The sequence below is a fragment of the Lycium ferocissimum genome, chromosome 11, assembly GCF_029784015.1.
Source record: "Lycium ferocissimum isolate CSIRO_LF1 chromosome 11, AGI_CSIRO_Lferr_CH_V1, whole genome shotgun sequence".
Lineage (NCBI taxonomy): Eukaryota > Viridiplantae > Streptophyta > Magnoliopsida > Solanales > Solanaceae > Lycium > Lycium ferocissimum.
This window is the reverse complement of record NC_081352.1, coordinates 36567546-36584333: the sequence shown is the minus strand read 5'-3', so window position 1 is coordinate 36584333 and position 16788 is coordinate 36567546. Positions and strand designations below refer to the sequence as shown.

The window sequence follows — 16788 nt, the reverse complement described above, 5'->3', positions numbered from 1 at the left end:
AGAAAATATAACTTAAAATATCTAAATTGCATGTCGTTCAGTGGCTTGAAACCATGGTTTCAAGCCATGTCCAAATGGGGCCCGAAGGGAATATTAATCGAGAGCGGCTGTACAAGTCTAATTACGTACCGATTACGGTTTCGATCGAATTCATTAGCTAACTTAAACACATTATTTATCGCTACAAATCTATTAAATATGTATAAATTGGGACATAAATTCAGAAGAGCTAAAGTCTTGAATCTATAAACTTTAAGTTATGGGTCTGCCCTACTACTAATTTTATTAGAACCAGGCGTTGTTGAACCATCTGTAATGGCAGCTAATGCATGAGAAAAAGTACAGATTAAAAAAAAAAAAAAAACACGTCCTTGCATCATTTTAATAGGAGTTTATCATTTTTAAGTCATTTTCCTAATACTAGTGAGTCATTTCTACTATATAGAAGAGTGAGTTTTACTCACTCTTCGTCGTCCGTCGTGGGCCCCTCCCCATAAATAAAAATTTTCGCCCCCCCCACCCCCATAAACACCCCCATAAATTTAAAAAAAAAAAAATTCCTCCCCCCCCCCCCCCCCAACAAATATTAAATAGGCCCACAAAAATAAAAAATTGTAAAAAAAGGCCCCCCACCCCCATAAACACCCCCATAAATTAAAAAAAAAAATCCCCCCCCCCCCCCCCCCCCCAAATATTAAATAGACCCACAAAAATAAAAATAAAAAAAATTGTAAAAAAATAAATATAAAATTTGGGTCCCCCCTAAAAAGTGACTTTAAAAAAAATTATATTAACAAAATCAAGAATATTAAAAAAAAATGAATTCCGTATTAAAAAAAAATAAACAATGTTAAAAAAAAAACATATTAAACACCATGTTAGCAAACACTAATATAATAAAGTTTTATTGACAAACTACAATGTTATATTAATCGCTTTTGAACATAGTATCCCATATTGTAATATATATATATATATAAAAAAAGAGTTAATCTCATATTAAAAAAATAAACAATGTCAAAAAAAAAGTTCGACTTTGTATTCTTAGCAAACACTAATATAATAAAGTTTTAGATACGATTTTAAAGACAATAAAATGAGTTAAACGAAAAAAAATATTTACTAAAAATTTAAAAATAGAAGTTCTTCATGGCCCCATATTAAACACCAACCAAGTATTAAAAAAAAAAAAAAAAAAAAAAAGTGGAACCCACCACATCCAAACTCTTCGAAAAAAATGTGGGCCCCATATATATTAAACAACAACTAATATTAAAAAAAAAAAAAATGAATCCCATATTCAAAAAAACAAACAATGTTAAAAAAAGTGCTTAGAAAATCAAACAATTAAATCAATAATGAATATTCATCACACATGCGTATCAACCCATTATGGGAAAAATACGAAATTATCAGACAAAGAACATACTTAAAATACTTATATATTAAAATAAGATAGAATTTAATTACTTTTTCATTTTTCCTTACTCTAATAAATGTGAAAAGAGATTAATGTCATAAAAGAAAAAATAATATTAAATAGAGATCAAATAATTAATAAGGTAAATTAGTGAAATTCTAATTCTAATTGACGTTTCCTTAAAAAACATGTAAAAAACAACATGACAAGTAAAATGAGTTAAACAAAAAATATGTACTAAAAAATAAAAATAGAAATTCTTCATTTAAATAGAAAATCAAATTTCTACTGTTTTTCATCTTAAACATATAATTAATATAATAATTTGAATTAGAATTATCCAAATCAAATTTTGATAAAAAAAATTATATGTATTACTTTACAATTACTACCGTATAGAACTTAACACATCCGTATTTCGGGCCCTATTTTTTTACTTAAGAGTAAAAAAAATCCTTTATATTACCAACTCTTCTAAAAAGTAGATAGAAATGCTTTATTATATTTATTATGTTTACTAAAATAAATATACTTAAAATATATATATTTAAAAAATAACATACAATTTAATTACTTTTTTTATTTTTATTCTTACTCTAATAAATGTGAAAAGAGATTAATATCAAATGAAGATCAAATAATGAATAAGATAAATTAGTCAAATTATAATTTAATTCGCGTTTCCTTAAAAAACCATGCAAAAGACAACATGACAATAAAATGAGTTAAACCGAGAATATTTACAAAAAATTAAAAAATAGCATTTCTTCGTTTAAATAAAAAATTAATTTCTACTTTGTTTCGTTTCAAACATGTAAAATTAATTTAATAATTTGAATTAGAATTATCCAAATCAAAATTTGATAAAAAATAATAAGTATTTTACACTTTTAAATTAATCGAATTAAAATGAAAGGCACGCTTAAATATGCTATTATTTTATCTCAAAGAGAAGAAAATAGTTTTCTTTTAAACAAATCTTCTCTTTTAAAAAGTAAATAAAAAAAAACACGAATAAAATAAAGTCTTAGATAAAAGACAAACTACAATATTATATTAATCGTTTCAAATAGGAGTATGCGTATATATATATATATATATACAACTACAACTTTACATACACTATAACTGAATGCCCGCGCTAAAGACGCATAGGCCATCTAGTTTTCCTAATAATAGTGAGTCATCACCATGTACAGACTATGATATATCTAATCATCCAATAGTATATTAAAAGGTCAAAAAACATCATGGAACTTGTCGTGCAAAGTGGAGCGGCACCTTCTTACGATGACTTAATTGGACATGTTCTGAGTCCCGTCAAACGCTCTGCCTCCTTTGCAAAATTCTTTTCTTTGGAATTTCTAGTAGACCAGAATTTGGTTAAGACTTATTAGAAGTAGTATTTTTTTTTTTCCTTTTTTTTCTTATAAATTAACGGGCCAATTTTATATTAAAATAATTTGAAATTTTATCCATCTCTATTAATATTTAAGAGTTATTTTTGTTCGATTATATTCTTTCGATATCCTATTATAATTTTTAAAGAGAACTCTTCCGTATATATAATTATATGTAGTTATTTGAGTTGTTTAAAGAAGCTTTCTTAACCTTGGGAAAAAAAAAGAAAAGAAAAAAAAGAAGTGTGGGTTTTAATTTGTTAATTATAGTAAAACCAAAATAATTCAGTTCTTTAACTCTTCCCTTTCCGTACATGGATTATTAGGTTAGAAGTAGAAAAACGTCCATTTTAAGATATGTTTTCTTATAAAAAGCCGTGTTCACATTGTTAAACGTCCTCTTTAGTTAATTTCACTTAGTTTGTCTAGTACTTTTATTAGGTTAGTTTATTATTAACCTTAATAGATTACTATAGCCTTTCACTTTAATAAGCGATAGCTATACAATGAGAGTAATCAAAACCGAATCACATTCTCAACAATTTACTTATATTTTTATAATCAGGGTCATCGTTTATATAATTAAAATCAACCCACCGCTCACTAACATGAAATTTTTTACTATTGTTACATTTTTTATTTTTTATTTTTATAAATTGCGCAATAAAGAGCAAATGGAATTATTTTCCAAAAAAGAAAATATTAACTTTGGGGGCGAGGACAGTTGGTGAAGAGACAAGAATGAGTAAATACAAAGGAAAATAAAAGAAATTCTTTTTATTTATGTTGCATTGCGAATTAGTGAAGGGAAAAGGAGGATAATAAGATTTGGATCCATGTGAAAGACTTCTATGTTGGTCTGGTTCAAAGTCAAGACATTAAACCGTTATAATTGTGGGATTATAATCAAGTTTAGATTTGAATAGTTAATTGACCTTTTATATGGGACAAATTATACTAGATTTTGGTACAAAAGTAATACTGGGTTTAACTAATACCTCCAATCAAACACTAGATAAATTTAATCCTAAAATTTATAAGGAAATCCATTGGACCAAACGATCTGTTACAATATAATTGAGCTGTAAGTCTTGATAATAGATACTCCTATGTTTTGGATTACGTGTCACTTTAGTTTAAAAAGATTATCTCTAAATAATTATCACTTTTGGAATTTCAAATTAAAGTTATCAATTATTTCCAACTATACTTTTAAATGCACAATGTTTAAGATAAAGAAACCAATCTCGTTTTAATAGATAAGCGTAACTTAGTAAATTAAAATCTCGTATGTTTTTCCAATGAAAGTGAATAGGAAGGAGGGAATTTTTGTATATTTTGTTAATACCATCAAGTTTTGATTAAAGAAAAATCAACCACTACTACTTTAATGACGAATTAATTAAGTTTGAGAGAGACAAGGATATCACTAATTTCCCAAACTATAACTTTCATTCATGGAAGGGGCTCCCCTTCCATTTGGTCCATCGCACTACTAATCTGATTACACGTGTACACTTTCAGATCTAAGAGTCAATATTTGTTTACCTAAAAAGCTAAAACATGATCTAAACCATGGTCAAAGCACATTAGTTTTCTCTTTTATCCTTTCCTTATTGACAACACATATGGAGGTGAAAATCTTGTTGTGATAACTTCTTGCTAGTATTTTTTTTTTTCCAACAAGTTCTCGCTGGTATTTTGATCTGTAGACTTGATATATTAGTACTAGTGTTTTTTTTTTTTTTTTTTTTTTTAAATTACAATTTTGCTGTTAAATTGGATTTTGATAAAAGCAAAGAATATGATTTGTTTACTTCTTATGACCTAATTTATGTGGCGATTCGGATTATTCGGAAACTACATAAAAAGTATTATAAGTAACAATAGTTGATAATTCAAATTTTTAAAAGATATACGGAAAAATTACTGTCAAAGGATCTCAAAATATTTCACTAAGGAGACTCAAAATATATAAAGGACATATGAAGCTAAAAGTCAAGAATTTCATTGCATGTTATATATACATAAAAATAATTTTAATTTTTTATATATATTATAATTTTTTCGTTGAATAAGGTTCGGATGAACTCCTTGCAACACCCTAGCTTAGCCCATGGTTACCCTAGATTACTTCAAAAAGAAAATCAATTGACTATTTAATTTGAACGAGCTTTATTTCATTAATTTTGGGATGGATGTTTACCCATTTTGGGGACTTGAATAATGAAAGAAATAAACGAAAAGAAAAATCCATGAAAATAGCCAATAACCGAAAACAGATCTCAGACGCAGATTGTCATAGCAAGATTTTCGCCTACATCTATGATGCCAATATGGAAAGGATAAAATTACCATATGATCTTTAACCATGGTTTAGTGGCTGTTTTAGGTAAATAAATATGACCCTTGGATCTGAAAGTGAACACGTGTAGTCAGATTAATAGTGCACTGCACCAAATGGACAGTAGCTATAATGGAGGGGAGCTGCTTGCTTCTTTCATTATTATATGACTAAAGAAGACAGGTGTAATTGCCCTTTAACCTATGTTCACCTTTTCCTTAGGAATCCACTTTGTACATTACACTTGGCCATTGCAAGATTATTTAAATGATGACTTTTGACCTTTTATTTACATTTCCTCTTTATTTACATTGTGATCCAGCCCTTTTTCGAATTCCGTGCATAGCGGGAGTTTTAGTGCACTGGGCTGCCCTTATTAACATTTTCTCTTTTTTTTTTTAATTTTCTTTTCTCATTATTAGTACTGAAAAGTTTTAATGTTAAATCACGAATAAATAAAATCAAATTCACAAGAGAGATAAAACTTTTTACCACATGCTTTTGGATTTTGGTATTTTTCTTTTTAATCTCATTAGGAAATTTAAGTAGTTTAACTGCAAAACTATTTTCTACAAAATGAATACTCTTGTATATGCACATAAAGGAAATGTGATCTACATTTTGTTTTGGTTTGGTTCCAGCTTTCGCAATTTTTAGAACTAGAAATAGAAAATAAAGGAAAAAGAACAAGAAAGAGGGTCAAACAAAGAGGAAGAAAAACCAAAGTGATAACTTGATATAAGCCTTGGACCACAAATAAATAAATAACTCTTGGGAAAATATGTATCGTACTTCTCTTTTGGTATAATCATTTATATTTGAAATTTAATAATTTAACTAATTTAGATTTACAATTACTATAAGGTCCCGTTAAAAAAGAATACTTTCTTCGTTATCATGAGTCAGAATTTGAAATTTCTAGTCCAAATTAAAGAGACTTCATCTATATCTCTATACAATTTATTGTACTTCTTTTATGGTATACAGTATCATTTAAATTCGAAATTTGATAGTCTAATTAATCTAGACTAGCATATCTACACTTCTGTCCGGCCCCTTTAGGAAGGGAAACACTTTCGTTATCAGAATCCAAACTTTAAATTTTTATTGACATTAAAGGAATTACTCCCTTCGTCCCAAGATAACTTTAGCAAGTTTTTTTTTTTTGTCTCAAACTAATTATCGCTTAAGAAATTCAAGACAAAAAATAGTACTTTCTCCGTTCCAATTTATGTAATATAGGTTAATTAGGTACAGAGTTTAAGAAAATAAGAAAGACTTTTGAAATTTATGGTCTAAAACAAGCCATAAATATTTGTGTGGCTGTAAATCATTTCATTACTGGTAAAAGGAGAAGTTTTCAGTTAAATTATTTCTAAATATACAAATGTATCTTTCTTTTTGGGATAGACTAAAAAAATGTATCACATAAATTGAGACATAGAGAGTAATTGTTTCTAACTATAGACTTATATTAGAACTATTTTTTTTTAATAGTGCTCAATTCTCAGAATGTTAAGGTAACTTAGTAAATCAAATAGTCTATTTATTAAGTACTATTTTAATAGGTGTGAAACGAAATAAAGGGGTAATTATTTTGAGACGGAAGATTAGTCAGAAAAAAAATACTTACATTGAATTAACTAACAAAAACATAATTGCCGTCTATCAGGTCAACTGACTAAAAAGACTAAAAATGATGTTTACACACATAAATTCCACAAGAAAATCAATAGCAAAAACAGGATATGAAATAGGCAAGAATATAGCACCAAAATCTTAAAAAAAAAAACAAAACGTGGACTCTTTGTTGTTCCTTTTTAGTCCTTTGTCCTCAGTCCTCACGTTCCCTCTAACTGTTATCTTAATTCTTCCATTAATGTTTACATACTTAAATATCAACTAAATTCTCTCCATCTTCAGCTGAAAAAAAATTATTCATCTTTTCAAGAATATAAAACCAAACCATATAAGTATTTCAACCACAAAATTAAAGGTTCTTATTCTTCTTCTTTCTCAGTTACTCTGTTAATATTTTTTTTTCGGTTCATTTGAATCATAACCATACATAAAGTAATGCTGCTCACTGGTATTTCTATTTTTAGTTTTGAATTCTAAATTGTGTTTTATGCTTTTTTTCATTTGTCAAATGGGCACTGAAATTATGTGTTTTCTTTGATTGTTTATTTTTCTTTTTCAATTACTCTGTTAATTTTTTTTTCTGGATACATTTGAATTATACCCATAAATGAAGTAATGCTTATATACTCACTTGGTATTTCTTTTTTTAGAAACTTCTGAATTCTTGATTCTGTTAAATTGTTTTATGCTCACCATTTTTCTTTTTTTCTATTTCTGTCCAATGGGTTCTTGAAATTCTGTGTTTTCTTTGAATGTCTATTTTTCTTTTCTCAGTTGCTCTGTTAATCTTTTTTTTTTTTTTTTTTTTTTTTTTTTTTGGGGGGGGGGGGGGGGTGTTCATTTGAATCATACCCATAAATAAAGTAATGCTTATATGCTAACTGATTGTGCTATTTTAGCTAAAGTTGTGCAAAAATCTGTATTTGCAACTTTTAATTCTAAATTTTGTTCATTAGTTTTATGCGTATCATTTTTTTCTTCTATTTCTGTCAAATGGGTACTGAAATTCTGGTTTTTCTTTGATTGCTTATTTTTTTTTAAACCTTTTATGTCTTTGCTCACTTTATTTGTGTATATGTATTTGTGGAACCGTATGAAATTGAGATTCTAAATTTTGAGCCACCTAAGATTTTACATATATGTTGTGTTCAGTTGATTTGATTTGCCAATTATTTGGACTCTTCTTTCAAAATTGTGTCTGTTTTCAATGATCCTGGTGTTACATTCTGGCTGTTTCTGTAAAAAATATATTTTCCTATTTGTCTTACGCTAGTTCTCCAATAAAATATATAGTAAAACGCATTGAAGTATAATATAGTTGAAAGTTAGCTTGTTTTTATATTGGATGTACATTCTTGTTTTTGTCATTCCACCAGATGTTTAACCAATATAATATGTAAAATGCATTGATTATAGTATAGTTGAAAGTTAGCTTGTTTCTATATATATATATTGGATGTACATTCTTTTGTTTTTGTCATTCCACCAAATTCTTAGCTAGTTGTTTACGGAGTCTTTTGAGTGTATCTTTTATCTTGCAATTTTAATACTAGCATTTGTGAAACTGAACTTCTAGATGGTGACTTTTCTGTGAACAGTATTTTGGCAGAGTGTAGGTTGAAGGATTCCATTTGAAAAAAGGGGCTCGAGCTCTTGGGGCGATTGGTTTTGGGAATGTTGAGTCGATGGGAATTATGTTTGATGTGAAATTTTCAGCAATGAAGTCATTAAACATAGAGAAGAAATGGGTATTTCCTCTGGTTTTAAGCGCATTCGTGTGTTTTTTCCTTGTCGTAACCTCGTTCAATATGGGCCTTATTACTTCATTACACACAATCAATTCAATCTTTTCATCATCTCGTGTCAAGATAAATCAAACTAGCTCGTATTTTGCTGAATCGAAAATTAACCAACCACCACCCCCTCCTGCTATTCCACCTTTACCCCGTTTCGCTTATTTGGTATCTGGATCAAAGGGTGATCTAGAAAAGCTTTGGAGAACGCTGCAAGCACTGTATCATCCACGGAACTATTATGCTGTTCATCTGGACCTAGAATCACCTGTGCAGGAGAGATTAGAGCTTGCTTCCAGAGTAGAGAAAGATCCCATTTTTGCACAGGTAGGGAATGTGCATATGATCACCAAAGCAAACATGGTGACCTACCGTGGACCTACCATGGTTTCTAACACTCTTCATGCCTGCGCGATTCTTCTCAAGAAGTATAAGGATTGGGATTGGTTTATTAACCTGAGTGCTTCTGATTATCCACTGGTGACTCAAGATGGTTAGTTCTCTGGTTCTTTAGCTTTTAGCCTGTTTGGCCAAGCTTCTGGAAAGCCAAAATTGCTTATTTTCTTCAAACGCGTCTTAAAAAGTTGAGGTGTTTGGCCAAGCTTTTAGGGGGGAAATAAGTACTTTTGAGTAGTAGTAGGAGAAGCTGTTTTTCAAAAGCTAATAGTAGCTTTCCCCAGAAGCACTTTTGGAACTTTGGTCAAGCAGAAATTACTGCTCTTATATTGGTAAAAGTGCTTTTCAAACTGATTAGGCAAACACAAACTGCTACTCTTCAAAATAACTTTTTCGAAAAGCACTTCTAACAACTTTTCAAAATAAGTAGCGTTTGGAAGCTTGACCGAACAAGTTATTTCTCTACCAGAAAAGCTACTGCGTTCTTTTTGGTCATAGATCAGTCTTGAGTAGTTATGTCTGTTTCTTTCTTAAGAGAGATGTGTTTACTTGTTGTTATTAATTTTTGGCAGATTTAATCTACACTTTTTCTGATTTAAAACGAGAGTTCAACTTCATTGATCACACTAGCCGGTTGGGTTGGAAAGAGTATGCTATCCTCTCTTGTCTATCACTTTGTGCTCTTGTAGCTGTATCGTACTGAGGTTTAATTTCTTTGTCACTGTACTGATCCTATTGCAGGGGTCAAAGGGCAATGCCGCTTATGGTAGACCCTGGGCTCTATAAGAAAACTAAATCTGACATATTTTGGGTCTCGCCAAGGAGAACTCTTCCCACAGCCTTTAAACTCTTTACAGGTTAGTTTTTGATGATTGAATTCGCAAACTTGTTTTAAGTATTCTTGTAGCTGTTTAGTGATGTTGATTCACCACAAATGCAAATAGAATATGTCACTATACTATTTTGGTCCAGTAAAATTATGTGCTTGTACAATTACTCCTTTCCCTTAATCTAGATGTACTTTCTTGGTTATAGTGACTCCTTGAGTTGAAAAGATCACCATGCTAAGACAAAAGATCACCATGCTAAGACTTTTTATTTTTTATTTTTAAAATCTTCATATTAATCATTAGACGCTGATTAACCATTGCGTTAGGTGAAGCGATGACATATTTTGTATCGCTTGGACCAGTCCACCAAATGTTTCAATTTCTGTTGTTGCCTGCTAAAATTGCTTAATCCAGAGATTTGGTTTTGATATCGAGCTTTGGAACTTCACCTGTCTTTATGCTTGATACGGTATTTCTCCACATTGGATTAAGTTAGATGTCTTTGTTGTTTCATTCTTGGTGTAAATTGGAATATGCTAACGAGACAAACTTTATTAGAATTCATAAAGTCCCTCTAAGTTTAGCAGAGGGTCATTTGTTTGGTTTTCTGGTCATATGTACAGATTTTTACAGCACTCTCCTTATGCTGTTTTGTGAATACAATCAATAACTTTTCAAGAAAGATAACCTGATTTCTAGAAACATGGGGAAACAATTTGTCAGTCTTATGTATGGATGGAAATGGATATATTACTTTCTGACAAAACAATGAGGTAGATCTACAAGTAAGTACATTGAATCAGTATGAACTGCTTAGACAATGAAGTGAACTCTTAGGGGCCATTTGGTTGCTTGTTAGGAAGTGAATTATTCATGTATTAAAACCAACATAACTAGTACCATGCTTGATAGCACGTTAGTTGCGATGTATAAAATGCCGCATACCAAATACGGTGTTTGGTTACCAGTTTTACGGTCATGCATAACTAATACATGTCCAAGTATGAGAAAATCTATGTATATTTTATGCCGGGTAGAAGATGGAATAACTAACCCCTACATAGCTAATCCCTGCATAACTCTAACCAACAACCAAACGACCCCTTAGTATAATGTGCCCTCCATACCAGGGGCGGATCCACCCTAAAGGGTGGGGGGTGGCATGGCATCCCCTAGATTAATATTTTTTATATACTTATGTTGTAATTTGCTTAAATTAGGTCAAATGTTTAATCTTGTCACCCCCGGTCTTAAATTAGACAAAAGTGCCACAGCTGGTAGACACAAGTTTGAACTTATCTTGAACATTTTTCGACTCCCGTTTTCCTTTGTGCTTTTTTACTTCCTTTCTTCCAGTAATTCCCTTTTCGGCTCTCTCAATTTTCTAATTATCTTTTTATTATTTATATTTCCTTTCCTCTTTTTTATTATTTTGTCTGTGATCTCTAACGAGAACACACAAATAGAAATTTCAAAATCTCTTAAATTAAGCATTTCTCTTAATCTCAAATCTGTGAGTATTTAAATAAAAAAACTTAGAGTATTTAAATAAAAGAACTTGGGTCTCAATGGGAATTTTGAATTGAGATCAAAATTCAATTTTTTTTTTTTAATAATTTCTTTTGTTTATTACTCCCTCCATCCATGTTTAATTATCTATATTTGACTTGGGATACTCTTAAAAAGCAACAAAAAAAAAGAAGAGAGAAATGAATTGAAGTGTTTAATAATAAGGGTAAAATAGGTATAAAATGGTAAATTATGTCTTGGTTTTTCAAAATATAGTAAAAGTGGACATATATTTTTAGTATAATGGACAAATAAAAATAGACGGAGGGAGTGTATTATAAAAATTTATGCTATTCTAGAATTGTTAAATTCAATTTAAATTACTTTACTAGTTAAATTCTGATGGAAATTTCGCTGCTTAGAAAAACATGAAATTTATGATTTATTTTTGAGAACTTGTAGTTTATCTAATTCTACATTTACTTATGGGGTGTATTTACTTATTGAAGAGTTTTCTATTATTTTTCTTATTTTGATTGGTGTAATTCCCTTATTGAAGATGTTATTTTACTTGTGCAAATTCATTTTTTAATACACATAAGAGATGTAAGTCTATTTGTGAAAATGTTGAATTTACTTTTGTTGGAGTTTTAATGGGTGTGATTCCTTGTTTAAGATGCTAATTATGTTCGTTTTTTGATTTTTGAGATGTAATTTCATATTTGCAAATTAAAAAAAGCCTATTAAGTTGACCCGAATGAACTAAAAAGAGATGGACTCGACCCAAACAAGATGTACATTGAAGAAAATTGTGGCATCCGCTATCTTCAAATCCTAGATCTGCCTCTGCTCCATACTGGTTATCTTCTTATTTCTGCAATAATGAAAAAGGCTGCAAATCTGATGCAGGTTCAGCTTGGATGATCCTCTCTCGTGCTTTTGTGGAGTACTGCATATGGGGTTGGGATAATCTTCCTAGAACCCTACTTATGTACTACACAAATTTTGTCTCCTCTCCTGAAGGCTACTTCCAGACCGTTGTGTGCAATGCCCCAGAATTTGCTACAACTGTTATTAACCACGACATGCATTATATTTCTTGGGATCGCCCTCCAAAACAGCATCCACACAATCTCAACCTTAACGACACAGCAAAAATGATTGCAAGTAGTGCTCCATTTGCGCGCAAGTTCAAGCGTGATGATCCTGTTCTAGACAAGATTGATAAAGAACTCCTTCGTCGAAGTAATGGTAGCTTCACACCAGGGGGTTGGTGTACTAGCAGACCTTCTTGTTTAAAGGTTGGAAATCCAGCAAAGCTTAAACCTGGTCCAGGGGCTAAAAGGCTTCGGCGTCTTATTGGTAACCTAGTTTTGGCAGCTAATACTAGTCGACAGCAGTGTAAGTAGTTATACTTTCCTTGCCTTTCTGATGAAAAAGGGAGGGGATTAGAGAGTTCTATTCATAGATCCAGAGAATAACATATTAAGATCAGATCATTTTGTAATATAAAGATTTACACATCCTTGTAACCCTTTTGGTTTTTGTAGTAAGTTCATCCTTTCTGCCCTAACCTCTGTGCTTTTGTTTAATTTAAGTTCTCTCTGCACATTTCAATTTTTGGTAGACAAACTCATGACTCAGTATTTGAGGATCATTCTTAGTTTTTTTTTTTTTTCTTTTTTCTAATCCGGTGTTCGGTACCTACATTGGCATTTTTTTGTGCGGAGTGCCCTCCAAATGCACTGGTCTTTAATTTTTGTCCCTCAAATTGTTGGTCTTTAATTTTGCCCTTCGCCTAAAACTCTTAGGGGTCATTTGGTGCATGGTATAGGCTGGGATATCCCAGCACTAATTTTTTGTACTGTGTTTGATAGTCTATCAAACACGGTATAAATGAAGCCTTATTCTAAGGGTGGGATATCCCACCTTATCCTGAGATTATTTTATCCCATCTCCCAGATGGGATAAAATAATCCCAATAAGTGGGATAAATTAGTCCCGGGATTATAATTTTGGGATAATTTTGGCTACCTACCAAACGACCACTTAGGTTCCGAGTTCGAACTCTCGCTCAGTCAAAAATTTTAAAAAAATTTGCCAGGTAGAACTTGGATTCGCAAGGCGGAGTAAGGCAAAATTTTGCCTTCAAAACTCTGTCTTGAGGTAGAATTCTGCCGGTAAATTTTTTAAGAAAAACTCTACCTTTGAAACGATTGAAGCAAGCAAAATTCTGCCTGTAGGCCTAACTTTGGCCCGAATAGGCTTAAGTTTGATATAAAACTCTGTCTTGCGAATATTTTTTTTGTTGACTGAGCTGGGATTTGAACTGCAAACGTCATGGTATTAAGTGAAGGATAAAAATTAAAGACCACCAATTTGAGGGCCAAAAATTAAAGACCACCCCAAAATAAGGGCATTTGCCGTGAATTGCCCCTCCAATGGAGCCCTGATTAATCCGGATTCGCGTCACGTAAGACCGTTAAGGGGGAAGCGTTTCCTAATTAAAAAAAATTTCATATTCAAGACTCGAACCCAAAACTTTTAATTAAGAGTTGAGAGATCCTATCCATCCAACGGCAATCCTCGCTGGTTCACTGATTGACTATTGAAGTTTCAAAAGTTTAACTTGATTTGGGTTCACACATGAATTTTTATGCGGACTTGGGAGTGGGAATGAACTTGCTAAAGTTTGACTTTACCATATAAAAGAATTGGGCACTCGACTCAAAATTTTAAGACTACCGGTGCAATAACCTAGTAACTTCTGAAACCTATTTGCTAATTTCATCTTTTACCATTTAAGAAAAATTCCATTTTTCAAATTATTAATTTATCAGCTGTTTAATACATCCATTCCATGTCATTCAACTGTCTTGAATAACCTCTATACAAACAATGCTAAAGAAAACAATAATAAAAATGAAACAAAACTAGAAAAATTTGATAATACAACTTTATTCACTTTTAGGATGTCTTCCCTTGTTTTTTTCGTATTCTTTAATTTTTCTAAATTATAATGTTAACAATTTGCTTTTAGTTGAAGAAATTCTATCACGATTTAGCATGAATTATACTGAAAATAGTTGTTGAATGAAAAACTTTAGAACAAAAAAGTGTAGACAAATAATTAGAACTTACAATAATACTATTAAATATACAACTATTTGCAATACCTACAACTATTTCTTAATTTACAAAATATATCCTATAAATGATAAAAGGAAAAAAATCTTTAGATACGGTCAATTTAGTATAAATATGGTAACAAATTTATAAAAGTTATATTTTTTCCTTAATTTGTCCCTATAAATTCTCCTTTTCTACCTATCACCAATAATAAAATTAATAATATGATGAAGGCAATAATATTAAGTATAAGTGACATAAATAATATACATATATTTTTAGATTTGGTCAATTTAGTATAAATATGGTAACCAATTATGTAAGTTATATTTTTTCCTTTATTTGTCCCTACAAATTCTCCTTCCTACCTATCATTAATTATAGAATTAATAATAGGGTAAAGGGTCAAGAATACCCCTCTACATTGAAAAAAGGGCTAAAAATATTCTCCGAACTTATTTTGGGTCAAAAATATCCTTCCCATCCTTAAAGTTTTCAAATATCTTCTGTCTTGTGACGGAATTATCTCCAAAATAACTGGAATTATTTTTAAACCCACTCCATCATTTAAAACCGATCCAACTAAATAATAACCCATAAGATCCCCTTATTCCCCCAGTACGTAGGTTCAAAGTTTGAGGGAATTGGGGGAACAAGGGGATCTTATGGGTTATTATTTAGTTGGGTCGGGTTTAACTGATGAAACGGGTTTAAAAAATGATTTCGGGTTATTTTGGGAGATAATTTCCGTCAAGAAAGGGGTATATTTGAAAACTTTAAGGATTGGAGGGGTATTTTTGACTCAAAATAAGTTCGGAGGATATTTTTAGCCCTTTTTCCAAAGTAGAGGGATATTTTTGACCCTTTTCCCTTAATAATATGATGAAGGCAATAATATTAAGTATAATTGACATAAATAATATACATAAATCTTTAGATATGGTCAATCTATATCTATATCTATATATAATATAAAGCTAGGCATAGACAAGGTGATGTGACATCTCTCTATGGCCTCCATTTGTATTTATCTTTTTGTGTTTTTTTTTGCCTTTTTTCCTATTATTTTCCTCAATCACTATTTTTACATTGCTAAGAAATTTATAATAAATAGCTTCTTTTGGGGTGGTCTTTAAATTTTGCCCCTCATATTTGTAATCTTTAAATTTTGCCCTTGGCTAAAACCCATGGGTTCGTGTTCGAACCCCTACTCAGTTAAAAATTTTACAAAAATTCACAAGGCAGAGTTTTAGTTATGTTTAACCAAAAGTCTACCAATAAGAATTTGGCATATATATATATATATATATATATATATATATATTTTACATTTCAATGTAAAGTATTAGTTATGCCTTAACTAAAAGTGTGCCTCATAAGACATAACAAAAAGTATGCCGCATAAGGCGGAACTTTTCCTTAAGGAATAACTAAAGTTATGCCGGACACGATATAACTATAAGTTCCGCCTTATAAGGCAAAGTTTATGCCTTAAGGAAAAGTTCCGCCTTAGGGGCATACTTTTAATTATGCCTTAACTAAAACGCCGCATGGCGCTAATTATTTAAGTATGCCCCATAAGGCGGAACTTTTCCTTAAGACATAACTAAAAGTTTGCCTTATAAGGCAAAGTTTATGTCTTAAGGAAAAGTTATGCCTTATGGGGCATACTTTTAGTTATTTGAAGTATTTGAATCTGTTCGGGTGTAGATTCGAGACCCGAAGCCCCATTCACTGCACCTGGAAAAAGTAATTCTCCCTCCTTTTCTTTTCTAAGTTCTTGTTTGATGTAGTTTGTAGAGTTTTCGTTTCCTCGCTGTAGCTTTAGTATTTAGTTCTGTTTATAGCTCATGGTTTGGTTGGCGTTTGGACTTAGGTTGCTGTTTGTGTTTAGTGTGGAGTAATTTTCATCCTCGTTTTACTTTTAGTTTTTGTGCATTTTCAGTTCTGTTATTAGCTTAGTTTAATTTGTATGTTAAGTTTATTGTTTGATAGTTGATTCCCTGTGTAATGTATGAAGCATGAAACTGCTTATTTGTCGTATTAGAGATTCGTTTAGGATACAAAATTGGGTTCTGATGTTGTTGAAATCCATTTGTGTATGTATGTTCCTAGTCTTGGTTTCAGTCAAATCCTCCATGTCGTCCCACTTTTTCTTGAAGTTTTGACTTAGTAGGCGAAATATGGGATGTTATATTTGTATATTGACAAGTTTCCTTTAGATAAACACCTTATGAATGAGTAGTCTGCTTCTATAAAAACAATCTGTTATAGGAAACTTGTCGTTGTCTCCACATGAGTCGAATGGGATATATGTGTGAAAGGT

At 30.9% G+C, this 16788-nt stretch overlaps 1 protein-coding gene across 3 annotated transcripts; it reads left to right on the top strand.

Annotated features, from left to right (window-relative positions):
* Positions 1 to 7173: 7173 nt before the first annotated feature.
* On the top strand, positions 7174 to 12906 carry LOC132035934 (beta-glucuronosyltransferase GlcAT14A-like). Of its 3 annotated transcripts, none has more exons than XM_059426111.1 (5): positions 7174 to 7237; positions 8404 to 9091; positions 9567 to 9642; positions 9736 to 9851; positions 12243 to 12906. In XM_059426111.1, exons 2-5 carry the CDS (start codon positions 8491 to 8493, stop codon positions 12740 to 12742), a joined length of 1293 nt encoding a protein of 430 aa, XP_059282094.1. In that variant the 5' UTR covers positions 7174 to 7237; positions 8404 to 8490; the 3' UTR covers positions 12743 to 12906. The 3 variants fall into 3 exon arrangements, with proteins under 3 accessions (XP_059282094.1, XP_059282095.1, XP_059282096.1); XM_059426112.1 differs by having other exon boundaries at positions 7175 to 7253; XM_059426113.1 differs by having other exon boundaries at positions 7196 to 7237; positions 8415 to 9091.
* The last annotated feature ends 3882 nt before the right edge of the window (positions 12907 to 16788 follow it).

Coding starts and splice junctions, on each gene's coding strand:
- LOC132035934 (XM_059426111.1), top strand. CDS start 8,491: ATGGGAATTATGTTTGATGTGAAATTTTCAGCAATGAAGTCATTAAAC. Junction 9,092..9,566: donor TCCACTGGTGACTCAAGATG/GTTAGTTCTCTG, acceptor AATTTTTGGCAG/ATTTAATCTACACTTTTTCT. Junction 9,852..12,242: donor AGCCTTTAAACTCTTTACAG/GTTAGTTTTTGA, acceptor AATCTGATGCAG/GTTCAGCTTGGATGATCCTC.